Source organism: Buceros rhinoceros, unplaced genomic scaffold (genome assembly GCF_000710305.1).
Source record: "Buceros rhinoceros silvestris isolate BGI_N320 unplaced genomic scaffold, ASM71030v1 scaffold3920, whole genome shotgun sequence".
Lineage (NCBI taxonomy): Eukaryota > Metazoa > Chordata > Aves > Bucerotiformes > Bucerotidae > Buceros > Buceros rhinoceros.
Genome location: NW_010388848.1, coordinates 9683 through 29305, shown reverse-complemented (window position 1 = coordinate 29305; position 19623 = coordinate 9683). Strand labels below are relative to the sequence as shown.

Here is a 19623-nt window from a genome sequence, read left to right as displayed (position 1 = left end):
TCAGCAGGATGTCTCGTCACACGGCATAAGGCCTCAGAAATCCCACCAGCACTGTCTCTGTAGTTGGAGGAATATCCATAAATAATTCTACTGCAAACATGGGCAGGAGTTTCAGTATGAAAAACCACAAACTCTCCCCCAAGGTGTCATGTCACCTGCAAAGTCTACCAAGTTTGGCAGGCTGTACCGGAGTGTGGGCAGTCTAGAGAATACCAGCAGTTCCTTTTCTGCCTCTCATTATGTTCTTTCCATAAAACCCTGCCAAAGTATAGCTCATCGTGACTGTTAGGACACTTTCAAGTCTCTTTGATAACTCTTCATTAAATCTATTAATATAACTTCTCAAGTAATTATTTTGATCTGTGTATGTCTAAAATGTCTTTGGGAAGAATAATCAGCCTTTGGAAGTGGATGAAAGTGCCTGATAAGAATCTGATCCACTGTTGTCTTGCAACCACTTGACTGTTCCTCCTTGCTATTAATAGGGGGTTTTTTAGGCAGAATGTGAAGGGGGAGGAAAAGGTGGAAGAATTCCCTAGACAATAGTTAATACGGGAAGTTACTAACACTTGCATTAGCATCTGACACTGTCCTGGAGACAGGATGCTGATGGGACCTAGTTAAAGATTGAGCAGATTGGGTCCTGTGTGCCTGGAGTATGACCTAAGTCCTGGCGGCTCTATTAAAAGCCCGTGTGGATGTTGCACTAAGTAGTTATCACGGACTGAAAATTCCAGTGAGCTGAGGTCCTAGATTTGTTTTGAGACTCACACCAGTGCCAGCATAGCACTGGTGGTTTGAAAGGCCAGCAGTGGTTTGAAAGAATTACCAAGTGAAACCTAACTAGCTCTAACAATTTGCTCTGGGTTATTACATCACCTACAAGACTCCTGCCAGGCTGTGTGAATGGACAGTGAAGTTTTCCTGTTAGAGAACTGCTCTTCCTTTTCATACGTTAACATGTAGAATACTGGAGGAGTGTTTCTGCACAGCAAGTTGCAAAAAGGGATGTGCAAAAAAAATGTGCAATAAGGAGAAAATTTAAAATCTCATTTTTTGTTTGTTTTATGTTTCTTATCTGCTGTGTACATTGACATTGTGTGCAGAGCGAGGAGGAAACCATTGGTTCCCAAATCTCCCTTCTTCCCTGCATACACGCTGAGCCGTGTCTGTTGCCCAGTGCGGGGGGCTCAATAGGTACACACAGTAGTCTTGCCTAACCTAGGGTGCCAGAAAGGCTGCAGGTCTTAAGAAACTTAATAATTGACTTTAGGGAGAGATTTAGAGGAAAATGTTCTCCTTCAGTAGTGGAAGCTCCTTTTATAAGTCCATCTCTACATAGAAATTCTGTGGCAGTTACCAGCTTGCCTCTCTCTGTCCCAGATTACTTGTTCCTGCCTTGTGTTGCCCTTCTGTTTTGTGACTACCTTGTGAGCCCAATCCAGATCCCAATCCAATTTCTTCCTGTTTTGGGTTTTTTTTTTCATTTGGATCAGTTCCCTGATCCAGAAGTAGTTGTGCCAGTACAACAGGAAGAAAGAAATGTGGAGCACAGGAGAAGAGAGGGACACATAAGCCAGCTTTCACCACTCTATTGCCAAGGGCAAGCACGCTATCTCAAGCACAGCTCGACCCTGCACAGCTGTCTGTTTTGCCCAGAAATCAGAATAAACAAATAGGCAAAGTAAGCACGAAGTTCAAATCTCATTCGAATGCTCATATCTGAGTATACAGGCATTTTATTAATGGTCGGAGATGTAAGGGATTTATTATTTATGATGAAGAAACTCAGTAAGGAGAAGTGCCGTTGTAAAACCTGTGATGGCACACGGGCGTCTCCTGAGATCATTCCTAGTCGCGTGCAGGGGAAAAGGGGTTCTGAGGGCTGGAATCAGTAATGACATAGCTTATATTTTTCATTATACTTCACTGTCTTAAGCAGACAGCTAGATAAAACATTGAACAAGGAAGCTTCGAAAGCAAAATGGACAAACATGTAGCGTAAAATACAAATGTGAACTGCAGAGAGACCAGATGAGTTAATACTAGCTGATCTCTTTGATTTATTCTTGAGAATGAGAGCCTTGCCTCGCAAGAGATGTTCAGCATCTTGCATACAATCTGCTCGATTATTTAGGTCACGTTGTCACATCTCTAATGTCTGTGGAGTCTTTATTCTCATCAGTTTTTACACAAAAGCCTCCACTAAAATCATCAGGAAGTGCTGCTGAAGATACAATATGCTCCTGTGATTGTGAATCTTTTTCTGACCAATTCAGGAATACAGACAAATGGGAGATAAAAGGATCCAGCTTGGATCCGCACTTGGAAGTAAGAAGTAAGACAGCTCTCTAGCCAGGCAGGAATATACTCGAGCTGTACTCAGCTCAGTAGCATCCGAGCTGTATTAACGAATAACTGGGCTTCCAAAGCACCCAGAAGATAGATGATAGAATATCCACCCAACTCGGCCTTTTATTGTGACTACCTTTTGCAAGGGCCAACACCTTTGACGTTTCATTTTAACTCATGTTAACGCACCTGAGGCGCTCAGAGAGTAAATAAGAACCCGTGTTCTGTTGTGGCAATAGTTAAACCCTATGTTAATGCACGTATTAATGTGCAAAACAACTTACCTGGAACTCTCTGTGGTGAATTCCTGCTCTATTTACAACTGTCGACATAGTGTAGTGCCGTAAGACGGCGAAAAAACATACACTTTACAGGAAAAATGCTTAGAAAAATGTATAGAACAAAGATAACCAGTGGCGAAGGCAGACTATGAAAAGCGCTTAGCTAAAATAGCTTTATTAACTAGCATCCCAGCGGGGGAAAGAAGTCACAGGAGGTTTAAGATCTGCCCGTTCCTCATGCAGGATGTTAACTAACACCATGTTTCCAGCTGCTAACATTTCTGTGGGAGACAGCCACCAAACGTGCTATGTCAGGTACCTGTGACAAACTTTGCTTCAGGTTTTGCCCTTGTATGCGTGAGGTGTTGAATTCAGCTGAGATGTTGCTAAACTTTGTTACCTCTTTATAATTGCTTTTTGAAAAGGAGGGCACCAGCAAATTGTCTCACTGTGCATAACAAGCTGTCGGTCCATAGAGTAGTCTCAGAGTAAGGGACTGGGGGAGAATGACCCTCTGCCAGCCTGCTCGTGGAGCTGTAAGGTGCACTCCCAGCTGCTGAGTAACCTGCAGCCTAAAGGTGCTCTTCGAAGGAAGCGCTTTTGAAGAAAAGCTGTGACAGAAAGATTATATTTTCAGTTGTTCGCCCTCAAAAGTGCCTTGTTAAACTACTGTAATGGCTGCATTTTCCACGGGGTGGAAACAGTTTCATTTGTTTGCAGTAATTCATTCCTTCTGTCTCTCTTTAAATTAATCCTTCACTTTTTGCCTGATTATGACTGAAAGATGCAAGCCCACTTCCCTTGTAAAAACTGAAAAATTACTGTAAATTTATATTCAGCTTCTAAAAGCCCTCTTTCTAGACTAGATAAATAATGTGACAATATTTTAATCTTTAATTCTTTTCTAAAAGCTCCTGCCTGGGAAGCTTCTGGAAAACACCACTGTTCAATGTGAGGAGTTGAAAGTGAAGAACTTGAACGGAAAAGGCAAGGCAGAAGGGGTTAACACCAAATTTAATGTCACAAAATATTGACTCTAACTTAACAGTATTATTCCCAAGGGAAATAACAATGAACCAGCGCAAAGGCATTTTACATTTTTTGAAGTTATAGGGTTGGTTTCCAGGTTTTCAGAGAGCTTTTGTTATTTTTACTTTTCCGGGTATGTATCGGTGCCCAGGGTAATCTCTCTTTCTTCTGCCTCGCTGAGGAGTGTGAATGCTCAGAACGCAAAAGAAGGTGGAACGGGAGTATATATTCACTGCAAAGATGGAAACAGAGACAAAATACTTCAATGCAAAGAAAGCGTTTTAAATTGACTCTGTTCCGATCCGAGTTTCACTTGTGGATTGTTAGGGAGGTCTCAGTGGCAGTGGTATCCAAGTGACCTAATGAACAAGTTTTCTAGTAAAATTGCAGCTGCAATTTGTTGAAGCTTAAATTGGCCTTTCCCATCCACTGGTCCAAGGAGAAACTCTGGAAACAGATGTCTTGGTGTTGGCCTTTCTTGTGTTCTCATGAGCATTTCAGCAAGTCCCTGATAAAAGCGGTGGCTTGGAGGGGATTTTCTGATGCCAAAAGTTGCTCAGTTGAAACTAGATTGTGACTGCAAGCTTATGTGAAAGCAATTGCTAAATGGCCCTGGATTTATGTAGCTTAAGATCGGTTTCTGTTGACGTCAGTACTGAGCTTCCCACCAGCCAGACCCAGCTTCAAGGGCGCTTGGCCAGTGAGAAATTATCCTGGGTGCTAGGACAGAGGTGCCCTTTAAGGCAGCTCTAGTGGCCTTTGGGTGAGATTGGGTCCCCTCTTCAGCGTTAGCCTTGCTGCTTATTGTCCTGGTTGCCTCTCTCTGGGTTTTAATTGTCCCAGCTAGCATTTTGTAAGCGAGTAAATGGGGCTCACTTTTTTGTGATGTTACTTGAGAGAACCACAGGCAAGGAAAGCAAAAGGAGCTAGTGAAATAAGGAGGGAGCACGCTTGCTCTCGTGCTTTGGGCTGGTGGGGCAAAACTCTGCGTTTCACATCTCAGGTCACAGAGTTGGGTCAAGTGAAACTGTGCTGTGTTCTTTTTCATAAAGGCTCATTCTGGGCAGAAAGGGAGACAGGAAGGAGACGGGGGTTAAAGGGAGACTCACATTAATTTAAAATCTCCATCTCAAAATGCTTGTTAGTTTGGTTTCAGGTTTTGTAAAGGCTGAGGGTTTTTTTCTTCTTTACATAAGCATTTTTATAAATGTATTTTCAGACAAGATTTGAATGTAGCAGGCCTGGCCTGGCAGATCAAAGATTTATTTTTAATGGGGAAAAAAACCCCCAAAATGTTGAGCTATTGCAGCATTGTCAAAGAAATGTTCCGTTTTCAAGGATATTGGCATCAACTGATTTAACATTTCTTAAATGAACGTAACAAGAAATAAACCGTGGACCTTTTTCGTTACGCGTGCTTTTCTCGGTGGTTGCTGTGTACTCCTGTGTTTCTCTGAATGAGCATTAACACACGCAGCCTCGTTTGTTAGGATGTTACCTGGTGCACCAGCCCTGCTGCCAGAAACAATAACATTTTGGACATTTCTGTTCCAAACAGACAGCGTATACCGTAATCCTCATTCCGTGTGCTTGTGATGAGTTTTACATGTGCTTATTTTTCTTTCCTATAGAACGCTTCTGGTTACATCAAAAATATTGCTAAATCCTTTCAACAAACTCTGAAAGCAACCTAGAGGAGATCCAAAGGGGCTTTTAAGAGGTTTTACTCTTCCAGAAGAAAAGGGTTTGATACAGCTTCGGTTTGTTTTGTTAGGTTTTTTCCTCATTTCTAAACTAACATAAAATGCCACGTTTCTCATAAAAACAACAACTATGCATAAACAGATTAAATCAGGGTTTTTCTGCTTAAGTTTTCAGGAAGTCCTGGGAAATGTTCCCGCTGGAAACTCTGGGCTGTTTCCGGCTGCACAGAACTACTTTACTTTTCCTACTAGTACTCAGTCGCAGTTATACAAGATTTATAGATTATCCCAGCGCTGACAATGTCACGTCCCACCTGCCAATCCACAACTGTCAGCAGCAGTTCGAGTGCAAAATGCTGATCCTCAGCCTGGGACAAGGCACGTTCTGCTTCCAACTGCCCAGTGGCACACAAGCACCTTCCTGGTGCGTAGACTGTCTGAGTAGCGGGAAGCTCTCATTTGGGGAAGTCCAAATACCAAAGTTCCTGTTTTGCTAGGGATATTTCTGATTGTGGCCATGGTCAAATTTGCTTCTCAGTCAGAGAACCGGTCACAACGGTAGGTAGAAACTGTTACTGGTAGTCAAACTGTCGAGTAGGCTGTGGGAAAATCAGAGCTGGGATAAGTCCTCTTCAAAAATTGCAGTTACACTGGAATGTAAAGTGTGTTGCAAGGTTTGAGAGGCTTGTGGGGTTTAAGAGAAAGGAGCATTAGCAGCTGAACTCATCTGTCATCATAGGATGTAAAAAAAAAAAAATCTAAATCTCTGTGGGTTGGTGTTGCATGAAGGGTTCTTTTGAAAACCAGGTATTATAGCTTTTAACTGACATCCGGCTGCGGTTCTGCACTAGCAAAGAGATGAACTAAGTAGCTGGGGAGCCTGTGCAGTGAATAGTGCTAATTGCTAGCAAATCTGAAAGGGATTATATCTGCAGCCACTACAATAGTGGAGAGTAGACTCAACTACCCAGGGCATCCTTTCCCGTGCAAGTCTCCTAAGGCTTCCTCTTTAAGTAAAGAGAAATACTCCATGTGTTAAAGAAATTGTTCTACTGAAGCTATTTTGAAGTGTGGTTTCTGCACTGTCTGCCCTTTCTTGCTATTGTTTTACAGCAACGTCGTCACTTAGACTCCAGAGAAGATAAAAAATCTGAAAACAGTGAAGCATTTCAAGTTACTTAGTCTAAAGGAGACGTTTATGGTAGCTCCAGCAGTTGGTAGTGAGTCATCTTAAGTGTTTGCCAGTGCTCAGTGAAGGTCAGAGCTGTCCTTTCTGCACGTGTGTGAGTTAGCTGGACACAAATACCTACCAAGAGTGCTCTGCTTTCAATTAGGGTGAAATTTCCTTATGTAAAAACGCCGTGAAACTGGGCATTAAAGAAAGCTTCCTTGCAGAATTTTTTGATTATTCAAGGGGCTTCGAAAGAGAAGCGTATGAATGCTGGAAGAAGCCCATAGGAAGGAGATTTAAATTAGTAGAATATGTTACTTTGAAAGCATCTAGAATTTATTTTAAAGGACCACTGCAATACTAATGAAATTAAGGGGTGACATTTCAGCTTGTCACGTTATTTTTCTTCATTGCTAATGCACAAATAAATAGCTGAAATTGTTTCTTCTGTGTGGAAGACTAGATGTTCTTATTTTATATAACTGATAATTCTATTAATTCTTAAATATTTTGTATAGACCTAAAAATGCCTGGCTAAAGATTGAGTTGTCCCCTCTAGGTAGGCAGAAAAATGTCTATTTACCGCATGCCCATCTTAGCGTAGCCGATACGGCATAGCTATAGGGTATGGCTGTAGTCATCTGTTCAGGCTGTTTCTTTGCTCCAACACATGCATCAGACCTGTCTGCAGAATATTGTACTGTTGCTGATGCCACACCATTAAGAACAGCTACATCTTCCCATACCTGCTGGAGTTTGCAAACCTGAAAAGCAGGTGCTTTGCTTTTAAACAGAGGGTTTCGAGTCACTGAGGCGCTGTGCAGTTGAGGCTTCATGATTCTGCCTTTTTTTTTTTCTCTCTTTTTTGTTACAAGCTGAATTGCACTTAAATCAATCTTTATCTTTTGAACTGCAGGAATTAGATAAGCCATGGCTTATGTCAATATGTATGTAATTAAGCTGTCCTATTCAAATCAAATCACGTTAGACAGTCCTGTAAAGTTCAAGAAAGTTCTGGGTTATTATGCTGTTTCTATCAAGTATTCTCTGTCTTTTATGGACTTGGGACAATTGATCTTTACCTAAGCGATGTACTTTGGTCAATGTCTCCCAGTTTTTTGGGGACACGTACCTGACAGTCCTGCAGGAGTGTGAGCATGCAACAGGAGACTAGAAATGGTCAAATCCTGTGGGTGATGGGAGGCAAGACGCTGATTTCCCTGAGAGGTGTCAGAGGAGAAAAAAAAAAAGTGTGACACCCAATGTCACACTACCACAAATGTCTCTGCATATGCCTGTTGTTTGTGAGCAGCCCTTGGGTAGCACAGCGGATGCTGAAGCTGTGTGGGTGGAAGACCACTGGATGCCGTACCGATCTGCCCAGACTCGGCAGTCACGGTGGCGCCACAGCTGTGCCCTCCTTCAGGCACTGGAGCTGTTGCTGCAGCAGGGCCAGGGCCATTCTCAGGCGCCTTGTTTCCTTACACTCAACTAAAACGAAGACTGTTTTCCCCTTAAGGTGAAAGCTACACTGTTAGAAGTTGTATTTTGCTAGTAACAGCAGTAAAAATTAACATCTGATATGCTGGTTCCTTCAGCACTGTGGGATTTTTCTCTTTTGCCTTCATCACTGTGCATTTTTTCATCCCTGGATGAAACTTTTATTATGGACGTTTCTAATGGAATTAAATTTCAGCCAGGCATTGCCATTACCAACATGCATGGTGAGGAAAGCATTCCTAGCAACACGCACCAAATTCAAGAGCCGGAAGTGGTGGGCAAGTGCTGGGATTTGCACCTTTATCCCACAAGTGTCCTGGAGATCTCAGGTGGAGCCCCGTGTTAGCAGCATTGGAAAGGAAGGTAGGACCACGTGAGAGACAGAGGGAGAGAAGATACACATGCATTTTATTCAAGTAATTCCACCACTGCTGAGGTTTTCAGCCACCTCCTTGTGTGTTTTCCCATTAAATCTTCTAATATATGCACAGGCATTTTCTTTACATGAGGATGTTCATTGCGACTGCTCTTGAAAGTTCCGTATATGGTTCCTCGGTACTGTGCTTTGTTAGTGACCGAGGTTTTCTGAGAGCATATGCAGTAAAAATATTTAAGGAGACAGATTTGAAAATCATGCACGTGCTGCTATGACAGACAATGTCAGCCAGAGTAATGTGAACTTTTCCAACCCCCTCATTCAAAAAACGAACAGGAGTTGTCTTTAAAGCAAGCTGTTGTTTCCTGTTACAGCTGTGTGCACACTTGTAATTGAGGAAGCAGTTCATACTGATTAGGCAGAGATGTTTATTTTTTTCTGCTTGTCACAGCAGCCTACGTTTCACATCAAGTTCTCAGAATTAATTGCCCCTGTGCAGATTTTCTCTGGCTAGTAGCCACCCTGTACACGAGCTGAAGAAGTGAGAAGCTTCTAACATCCCTGAATAAAAGCTGCAATAATCTGAGATCTCTTACAACAGCCTAGCCAGGGCTTGTTCTGCAGGTCCACTCCCATGTCCTGGTCTCATTGTGTGCCCTTGGTGGGTTGCTCTTCCAAGCACCAAATGCCCTTTCTTGTGTTCCCCTGAGTGCCAGAGGTGGCATTCCCACTTCCCCGGAGGCATGCGTTCCTGGGTGCCTTTGTGGGGTCCAACAGTGCTGAAGTTGTTAGGCAGAGATCAGAGCAATGGGCTGCAATTTCCAATTCTAAACCACCCGTTTCTTCCTTATATTCCCGAGGTAAGAGAACTTCAGTTCTGTTCTGTTACACTCTGGCTCATTCAATCCAGTGCATTATGTGTCTGAGTCAGGCTGTAATTTCCTTCTCCTTTCAGGCTTGCAGGAAGCAGAGCGCACTGCTGACACGGGTTTTTAAAACATAAATAAGGAAGTTCAGTCATGATAGTGGTCACCAGTATAGCCCATGGAAACTGAGATGCACATGGTCAAATTGTGTGATTATACTTCTGCGATGTAAAAGTCTCTTTGCGATGACAGCCCGCCAATGGGCTGTATAGTGCGTAACGTGCTAGTACATAGAGCATTTAACTCTACTTTTGTCACATACCTGCTGTCCCCTCAGATTTTTACATGGCTGGCAGCATGACTCAAGATACCGCGTTGAAAGGGTGTGCGTTTCTCCACGCTTCTCACCTTGCTACCAGAAGAATCCTTGCAATATCCCTTACAAATCATTAACATGACAAAGCATGATTATTTTTAACTTTATCACTTAATGCTGTTCATTTTGCAGTAACACCAAAGAACCCTGGTTCTTTAGCAGCTGCTAAGAAAACCAAGTTAGAAACTAGTCCCCATGCCACACCTGACGTGTAACATCATGGTTGAGATGTATAACATCACGGTACTGCAGGGACAGCTCGCAGATGTTGAATGCAAGGGGGAGGTCCCTCCCTTCTTTTCTGTACGCCTCTTTCCTGAGGTTGGCTGCAGTACTTGCTTTGTGACCGAGCCAGCCTGTTCAGCTGCTAGCCTTGCAAAAAAAAATGTTTCCAAGGTAGTTTGCAGACATCTTTAAGTGAAGGCAGCTCCTTGGCCAGTCAAAGGAATAGCAGAGCTGACTCGGGATAGGTGGCAGGAGGGTGAGCAGGGCAGTTGGACTTCAACTTCTTGGCTCTGTTGTGCTACTGGTGCACAGAATTGTGCTCCAGGTAAGTCATAAACTTGGTCCACATACGGAGCAATTAAATGGAATAGAAATAGAAGTGCTCAGAGAATAGTACCTGCCCAGGAAATGTTTGCAGCAATGCTTGGGACTGCACGGTAGTAGTGATTTTAGTGCAGTGTGGGCCTAAAAGGCATTTTTGTGAGTGAATTCTGTGAAGAGTTGAATTAGACTTTTTGTTTAATATGCAACGTAATACTTCATGTTTCTTAGAATTCTTAAGAGTGACGTAGGAAATGGCAAGATGTTACCAAAAGTAGCTAAGTTATTTCAGCATTAAAGATCTTTGTCTATTTAATGTATTACCAAAGGTAGCTAAGGTACTTGAGAATCAAAACTTGGCGTCATGCAGCCCTGTGCTTCAGTGGTTTTGAATCTTTTCCCTCTTTATGGGAGATCTCATTTTCTGATTTTCAATCAAATACATGAATAATTTTACATGTTCTAAATAATAATCATTTCTAACAGGCTGTACCTTGAATGAAATGCATTCAGATTTATTTCTGAAGCGTACTGTGGGCATCAGAAGAACATGCTGTCCTGACCGGAGGTGCATCTGGTGCAGTCTTTGGATACTGGGGATGGCCAGTGGTGAACGGTAAGGAGGGTGTGCAGCAGCACCCCACTGTCGCTCTCCCCTTCTAGGCGGTGGCAGGGTCTGGGGGGAGAAAGGAAAAGCAGCTTTGCAAAGGTTTAAGAGGCTGGCTGCCCCTTTGTGAAGGAAGTAGGGTGGTTCTGGTCTGGCAATCAAACAAGGGAAGAGTGTGGGACTGAAGAATGGGGTCAGTCGAAGATTGAAGAAAATACTTTGTGATGAATAAGACCAGATGTGCAGATAAACTGTGAAGGTTCTTAAGTATGGGGATTAGCTGATATGAGAGCATAGAGGTCGATGCAAGAGACCTTAGCGTGATGGCTCCGTTGACTGTTCGGGTAATCTTTCCGATCATATTTTGACTGAGTTTCCAATAGGAAAGAAGAAAGGCTAGTCATGGGAAGAGAAAATGATACTGCAGTGTCTAGGCCACAAAAGAAGTTTCTCTGCTGGTCCCAGGAGAGGGACACCATGAGCACAGCCCGTAAAAGTAAGGGGAAGGACGAAAGGATACTGAAAGCAAAAATGCTAGGTTTTCCATGTCATACAAGGCAGAGGCATGCTCATTGTATCAGAGAGAGAGTTGGCAGCTCCCCGCTACGAGAGCTGATCATGAGTTCCCCAAACGTCAGCCAGCCCCTGCTAGAGAGAAGACAGATCTCCAAAGTGTGGCCTCCTAAAATAATGTTAGTACGTGCTGAGAATTTCAAAGGCTTTGTGTTGTGATTCATGGACAAAATCCCAAGGAGCTAGTATATGCTTATTGAAGATAGATACAGATACGAAAAGAAAAAAAGAAACATCAATTTTGCTTCTCAGCCAGTCAGGTCCAGCCGTCACCATGCAATAACATCTGGTATGTGTTCTTCCCCGTTCGCGCAGCTTTCTGCAACGTGTTTGCTGTCTGCTCTGGGTGTTTTATATCATACGTCCTTATTTGGAGATATATTTTTACCCCTTTTATTTTGAGAGAGAGAGAGCATTTGGGAGCTGATACCTTCTGTGCTCTTTATGAAAATATGTTTATTAGTCTTGCCAAAACACAAAGTATTTTCTCTGGTAACTGGTGTTAAAATTTATTGCTTAAGTACAACATGTTCCAAATTTAGGCTCTAGGAAATCGGTAGTATTACTAATAATTCCCCCTTTGTTTTCTGATGCTTGACTTGAGATACTGGGGATACGATTTCCAGAAGAGCTGAGTACTTACAGCTGTAGCTCAAGTTTGTAGAGGATATGCCTGGGTCGTACGATGTGCAGGTTAATGCCGTAACTGAAAAATCAGGTTTACCGTGCCTTAACCGGGCACCCAGAATCAGCGAATGCCTTGAAGAGTCATGACTCTCCATCTTAGTAGCTCCCGTCTAGAATGATGCTGGTGGTGTTACTTACCCCTTTGTACTGCAGGATGTTTGAAGACAGGTAACTCTGTCTTTGGCTGTTTTCCATTTAGAGATGCTACATGTTCTCCCAAAACATCTATCCCCCCTCTATCAAGTCTCTCAGCCGTTTAGGGGTTTGGTCCAGTTAAACACAGCTTTGAAATGTTGTCTTCAGTGAATCTTGCCAGGTCGTGGCATTTGTTTCTTCTTGGTGTGCTGATGCTTGGGTATTCTTTACAACGTGTTTCAGAAGTCATCTCCTTTATCCTCTGGATGAAGCCCTGCTGCCATTAGTACGTTCACAGAGCTCCGGCTTGTCTGTGGAAAAGACTGACCTTTTCTGCCAAAAGCAGTTACCATGCTCAAGGACTTTTTTCCCCTTTGCTGCTCAGAAAAGTCTCTCTCTGATGCTAAGGAACAGCAATAAAATATTTCCCCAGTACTTTGTTCTCAGTTATAGCCAGCCAGCCTTCTTCATCCGTTTTATTATCCTCTGTGTACAAAAGGACCACGTTAGTAACAGGTTTGTTATAACCCTTTCCCCTCAAACTTATTCCCACTGCTTCTTTTGCATCAGAGGTTCGTTTTATAGGCATTTTCTTTTCTGTGTGTTTTATTTCAGTTGTTTTGTTAGTGCCGTTACAGCCTGTTCTAAAGCATTTACAGTTATCAAGATGCTATGGAAGGAATTTGAAGCTTACTTATAAAGTGATTCAAGAAGAAGTATTGGATGATTAATTTGAGAGTAATTTTAAGAATCAGTAGTGTTTTTAAAGAAGAGTGTTTTAACGATAAAATTGATTGGTACTCTTGTAGAAGGAATTGCCATTTAAGGTACTAACTTCATAGGACCATGTTCCTCCTCTTAGACTATAAGCAGCAAAGCGGTGCTGTGGCAAGGTTGCGATAGGAGGGAGGAATAAACTCAGTAATGTTAAGTGCATTCTTGGGCGGACAAAGAAAAATAGAGGGCTTTGTTTCTCTCTCCCTGTCATAAATCAAATGTGATGAATAGTGTTCTGGTTGTTCTGATACTGGAAACAAAATCTGAGTAACACTGCTGGGGTTGGCAGTTCTCTGTGGCCACATGCTGAACAAAATCCGTTTTAATCAAAGTCCCATATCAGTGCCTCTAATGACCCTGGATATATTTTCTTCGCAGGTCCTCAGAGCTCCAGGAGATGGTTTCTTCCGGAGCAAAATGCTTCTAGACGTATCTGACTGGGGGCAATGTTTGTGTAGTAGAAGTGAGCCTCAGAATGGAATAAGGTTCATGCTAAGACATAAATTTTAGATATTTGTCTAGATCGGAAAGCTTACCTGTCACCAGGGATTTCACGTTTTGGCTTAGTTTTATCTTCGGAAAATGAAGGGCTCTGAAATGAGGTATATTTCACAGTAGTGAGAGTGTGAAATGAATAGTGAAATCAAGCCCAAGTTTTGCTGTATATTTGTTATCAAAATGCGGGTTTAGACAGAGACCTATTGTCTGCTCTACAGTTCCTGCCAGCTACGGATGGGATAATAACTAGTAAATTTTTCACAGCATTTCATTAGATGAAGAGATCAGTAATTATTCATTTCTCTGAAAGCTGGGCATCCACCATTGAAAACAGAAGATCTGCACAAAGCAGGACTTGTTTCTTGTGCTAAGCGCTCAACTTCATAGCTACGGAAACAGGCTACACCTGAGTCAGTGGCACGGTGGCAGCTTTTTCTTGCCCTGTGATTCCTGTGTCTCTCATAAGATGAAGAAAACATGAGCAGCTGCACAGCTCTGAGCAGCAGTTTAATTGTGTGTGGAGCAGGACCGAGTACGCTGAATTGGTTCACGGAGAGCTGATAATAAACGAGGGGAGGGAGTCTGACTCCCAGCTGTTGGGGAGTTTGCTCTGTTCATTGCTCTGGCCCGTGTTGTTAATCCACAAGAGTAGGAGATCGCCTGCTTTAGTTACACTTTCAGTAGATAAATTACACACTTTGTGGTAGCTCTCATTTGACATGCCATGATCGATACTTCTCTGCTTACTCACAAAAGGGTGTAATAGCAGCGAGCTCTCTGAAGGTCCAGAGAAGGAAAAAAGTCTGTCATCTTAGGCAAACCTTATACGCATTCAACGCTGAGAAGGTTTTGCTGTTTAACATTTTATTGTATTCTTATTTTTCTGCTGATGTCCTGGATGCAAATTGCTTGTGGACCTTTTAGCCCAGTCATGGGATTCTGCACCTTTTCCAGCTCTGTGAGCTTGGTAGAAATCTCAACCTCTGGGGCAAGCAGGAATAATTTCAGGAGAGCCCCATGGCACTGCCCATGTCCTAGGGACATCAGAGCACAGTGAGAGATGTGGCCTTCTTGGAAGGAGCACAGCGGTGAGCAGGAGTGAAGTCTCCATGAGGACAAAATCCACCACGGTTACATCAGCTTGTTCCTCATCCTTGAGTGGGTCATTACAAGTATCTCTCAGTTTGTGTCCGTGCCTGTATGCCCACCTGCCTACACATGGCAGATGAATGTTTTTGCAACGGCACTTTTCACTCACTGTTAAATGCTTAGGTCCCTCCCAAGACTCTTGCAAACAGTGTCAAATTCTTAGAAACCCATTGTCTGACCTTTTTCTTTTGGAATATTTATTACTGTACAGCAGCTACAGACTTACTCAAAGTGTTAGGAGCAGCAGCAGCAGCAGTAGATAACTGTTAGTAGTGTGCAGTCTTATTGTTTTTAAAGCACCGGAGTAATTAGCTGTTTCCATCCTTGTTTGATTGCAATTATACTCAAATATAAACATCACTTAATGAACTTTGCAACAAGGGCTGTACCACTATTCCGTAGGGCAGTTCCATATCTGCAGAGTGATATTCTCCCTGCATCAGCATAATGAAATTGAAAGTAATACTGGCTCGAAGGAGTGCGTTTTATTGCACCTCTCAAACCGAATGTGTGTCAGGGAATGTGAGTGAGTGGAAAAAGTCTGTCTGGAAGCAGGCAGCGTGCTGTGGTGTATTGTGTTTCGCTGACATGAGAGGAATGTGGCAGAGAGGTCTACAGTTGCCTGCTGTAGGCACTAGCACTCAGGCTGAAAAGCAGCTTGGGATGTGCCGTTTGCTTCATTAAGCAAAAGATTTTGTGCCTGTGGCATGAAGTGCTATAAAACATGGTAGAAGTATTATAGTGCATATTGTTAGGCAGGATTCCAGTCTCAAACATCTGAAATCACATGACAGATATTCCAACATAAAATCCATCTAGAAATTAAGGATATGGGGGTTTAAAACTCTCTATTTCCTTTTTACTACTTAAGATTCATTTATTTTTAAGTGAAAGCTGAGATCTTCCCTGAAAGTTGAGATCCTCACCTGGCTTTAAGAAAAACATCAAATTTCAAAAAACTTGCAGAAAGGTCATTAAAGTTCTTAACCATGAGTCAGGCATGTTCAGTGGAAGCTGTGTGATTGTATAAGCTTTGTCATTGTAGGCAGGATCTAATAAACCGGGGTGCAAAATGCAGGCTAAGCTCCTGGCACTTGCAGTTCGCTTGAGGTTTGTTTACCTTTAACAAATGTCACTAATGTCACTAATTGTGCTGGCTCATGTTATTGAGCAGTTGGCCAAAAAAAAAAAAAAAAAACAAACCCAAACCAAAAAACCATAAAAAACCCAAGCCACCACAGTCTAGAAAGCCTGTGTTGTGTGGGGGGCCACGGTGAGGCAGTTTGCAGACCTTGCAGTCAGAGTTAGGTACTGCTGATCCGTATCTGGTGTAACTTGTGCAGCCTCCCAGAGCTTCGTGCCGTGAATGCTGGGGGCAGTAGCAGCACTCCTGTTTACAAGAGCAAGCACGTAATGCTGAGGGATGCATTAATTTCCTTGTGTTGATGGTGTCTTCAGAATTGTCATGCTGACCCCTTCCCTGAAACGGAAAGTGTAAGCAATGGTGATGTCTGAGTTTTTCTCCCCGCTCTGCTGAAGCAGCAGGCTGAAGCTTTAGGATTTTGAACCACTGCACAGTTACAGCAGGCAAGGGAGGTGAAGCGGTTTGTGTCCCTAGGCACTTCTGAAGCGCTGGAAAAGCAATGTCAAGGCATAGGCACGGGCATTCTTGGGATCCTTTGTTCATTGTTCCTACTCACCTGCACGTCAGTCCCAAAGAAGACAAAGCCCACACTTTGTAAAGACTAAGATCCGAAAACTTGAATAACTGTATAGGATTTTTAATGTAAAACTCAAGTTTGCTGGTTTGGAAAGTGGGTGCTCCTGTACGTAGTTGGTAGATGAGCTGTAAATGTGCTGTTGTTCTATCAGCCTGTCTTGAACTTAGCTGAGATCTTCTTCTGCTGTGCATCCCTGGAAGAAACAACAATTCTTGAAACAGCATTTCAGCACCATAAGCACTTCTCGTTTGACGCTGTGATGTTTGGTGTTGGCAGCTCAGCCTGCCTCTTCAGCACGCGAGTGGCTGTCACCATTCAGCCAGTCCTCCCTCCCTGCACAGCTAATTCAGATGAAAATCACCTTTCTCTCAAGAGTGCTCCAAGCGGCTGTTGAACGCAGCTAAGTATCTGTCCTGCAAATAATAAAAATTGCTCTTAGGTCAACAGTTAAAGCACCGTTTTCATTGTTTTTAGGAATCTTATTAGTTACAGAGGAATGATAAGTAATCCCGTGGTCTGGAACCACATCGTTCTGGCTCAGGGAGCTGCTGCCGCTACAGGTGATGCTTTAGGTCTTGGAGGTGTATCTGACGCCCTTGTGTACTCTTCCATCTAGCAGTTCGCCTAATGGTTCAGTGTAACCGAAGCCTGCAGGAGGTTTCATTCAGTTCATAAGGACTTCCTGCACCTGCAGTAGAAATATTTATAGTCAGAAGCAATGCCTTGAAATGCTTACTGTCATATTAATAGGAAGGAAAAATACACAGGTACGAAGAGGTTGCATACATTAATTATTTATCTTTCAATCAAGAAGGTATAAAAATAATCCAGGGTGAAAACTGTAAAGGAAAGCACTGACTCTTACAGTTTGAATAATGCAGACTCCACCCAAGCTTTCTCCACAGAACATGAGGTCTGATCCCAGCACAAGTAAATACATATTTTTGTCTCTAAAACAGATCTAAAAATCATTCATCTCTTGAGAGGAGACTAATTGTGCTCACTTGGCTTCAAGTGAATAATTAAACTGTGAGGAGTTGTTATTTTCCTGGCTCCGCTATAATATTTCTTACTTATTGGTTCTTAGATGTTCAACTTTTGACTTTTTAGCATCAATCAAGCTCTGCATCTATTGTCTGAAAAATAAAATATGTAAAGGAAGAACTGCCACAGATCTTAATACATTCTATTGTTACAGTATAAATATCATCATTGTAATTAAACCACTTGAAAATATGAACCATCAACTTTTTGTTTCAGGAACTCAGCCACTTAGGGGATTTCTGTGCCTTTGAAAATCTCCCCAGAGATCCAGTGTGTTTTGCTTCTCCTGATTGTTCTTGGAATAAAATTAGCTTTTAGTCCTTTAAAATGTGTGGGCTTTATCTGTTACTACATACACACACAGTAAGTGCTGTGGGATCAAAGTTACTCCTGCTACGCTTGTGGTTTTGATGGGAGTTTGGCAAAAGTCAATAATGTGACTCTTACTGTGTTTGGGATCATGGTGGATTAAGTTAGATCCCTTTGGACTGGATCAAGAGCCTGCAAGGCTGAAGATTAAGGGTGAATAGAAAAGAGACTTGAAAAGGGTGAGAGAAGGCGCCTGAGAAGGCAGGTAGCCTGGTCCTGAGTCCTGGGGCAGAACTAACAACACTCACTTCCTTCCAAACATTAGCCTAATGCCCTCCTAAAAGTCTCCACTAACAGGGATTCTGTCACCTAGTGAGGGTTTGGGCAGGGTTTTTTTCCTCTTAGAAATGTTTTCCTGATGGCCGACTCGCTCTGACAGGTGCCTGTGACTTTGTCCTGAACTTGCTGCCTTTGTGGCAAGAGTAGGATGATGCCACATTGAGGAAGTGAAAGGGGGGGGAAGGGAGGGAAGTGCTCAGGTGGTGGGAGGAAGGTCATGGAGATGAAGGGCCTGGATGGAGACCCCTGGGAGGACTATTAGAAGAAGGCGGCGTTACCCATCCAGGCTCCTTGACATCATGTTTCCTGTTACGATGGCTTGAACTTTCTGATATTTTTGAAACGTTTTAATCAGATATTGAGTAAGAGCAAAGTCTGGCATCTGAGCACAACCTCAGTGGTGGCGAAACCTCTGGGTCCCATCTGCAGAGCTAAAAAATTGTAATATGTTGACAAAAAGATGTGACCGTAACACATTTTTCCTGTCTTTTCTACCCTCACAGATGAACAGGAGCCCGCAGTCAGCAGTGATTCAGATATTTCATTGATTATGGCAATGGAGGTTGGACTGTCCGATGTGGAGCTTTCCACTGATCAAGACTGCGAAGAGGTGAAGTCTTGAAAAACAGAGATCCAACACTAAACTACAGGGGAGGGTCACAGGGAGGGACCGAGTCAGCTTTCTAGGATTTGGACCAGTCATGCACATGCCTCCAGAGCACTGTCACTCCTGCACACTCCATTCTGAGATGGTCACGAAAAGCAATAGCAACAGTTGTGTCTGCCTGGATGCGGTTTCATCATCTACGTACGTTCATTTTGTCCACATGGGAGATGAACGCTTCCAGTTTACCCACGTGCTTGAGAGCAGTCGTGTAACTCTTCAGTGGCTCGTAAATACGCAACTGAAATGACAGCTTAAGTGTTTTCTACACTTGGTCGATCGGGTTTGGGGGTTTTGTTTTGGTTTGGTTTTGTTTATAGTTTGTTATGGATGGACACTCTGTTTTTGTTGACTGACCCCAGCTTTTTCAAGAGTTCAATCCGGAAATCTGAATTCCCGTTCACTGGTCACTTCACGTTCTGACTGCAGCATTTATTATTGCCTTGTTGTTTCTGCATGAAGTCCACGTGGCTTCAGAAGGATGGTGCCCCAGCACCCTGCATTAATGTGAAGCTTGCTGTCATTAAGTGGGAGCCTCGGCAATGGTGTATTCTGAAGGCCTTTATTTGTAAGGGAGCTCCGAATTAATAGAAATTGCTGAGATTTGAGTTAAAACTGCATTATGTTGGCTTTTACCTAGAGCCCTGTTCTAGACAAGTATTGTACAGTGTGAAGGAGAGAAAGAAAATCTTAAAGCTTCGCTCCGTCCTTGTAGTCCTTTGCCATATTTTACGCTGTTAGCAGCTGTCAGTTGGTTAATGGCCTGCTTTCTAGTCACAACCCGGTAGCTGGAAAAGAAGACGTAGTATAACATCGTGTCTTTTCTTAATTCCACAGACCAAAATCTGCCTGGTAGGCTAAAGGAGCCTCTGAGAGGTTTCCAGAGGCTGCTTCTGAGCAGGTGTGCATTACATGGATGA

General features: G+C 42.9%; 1 protein-coding gene across 1 annotated transcript in view; it reads left to right on the top strand.

The window, feature by feature from the left end:
- Positions 1-18955, top strand: part of LOC104489343 (RING finger protein 150-like) — a 30655-nt gene extending 11700 nt beyond the window's left edge. The window contains exon 3 of the mRNA XM_010131496.1: positions 18543-18955. Coding sequence (XP_010129798.1) covers positions 18543-18661 — 119 coding nt within the window. The 3' untranslated portion in view covers positions 18662-18955. The remainder of the gene's footprint in view (positions 1-18542) is intronic.
- The last annotated feature ends 668 nt before the right edge of the window (positions 18956-19623 follow it).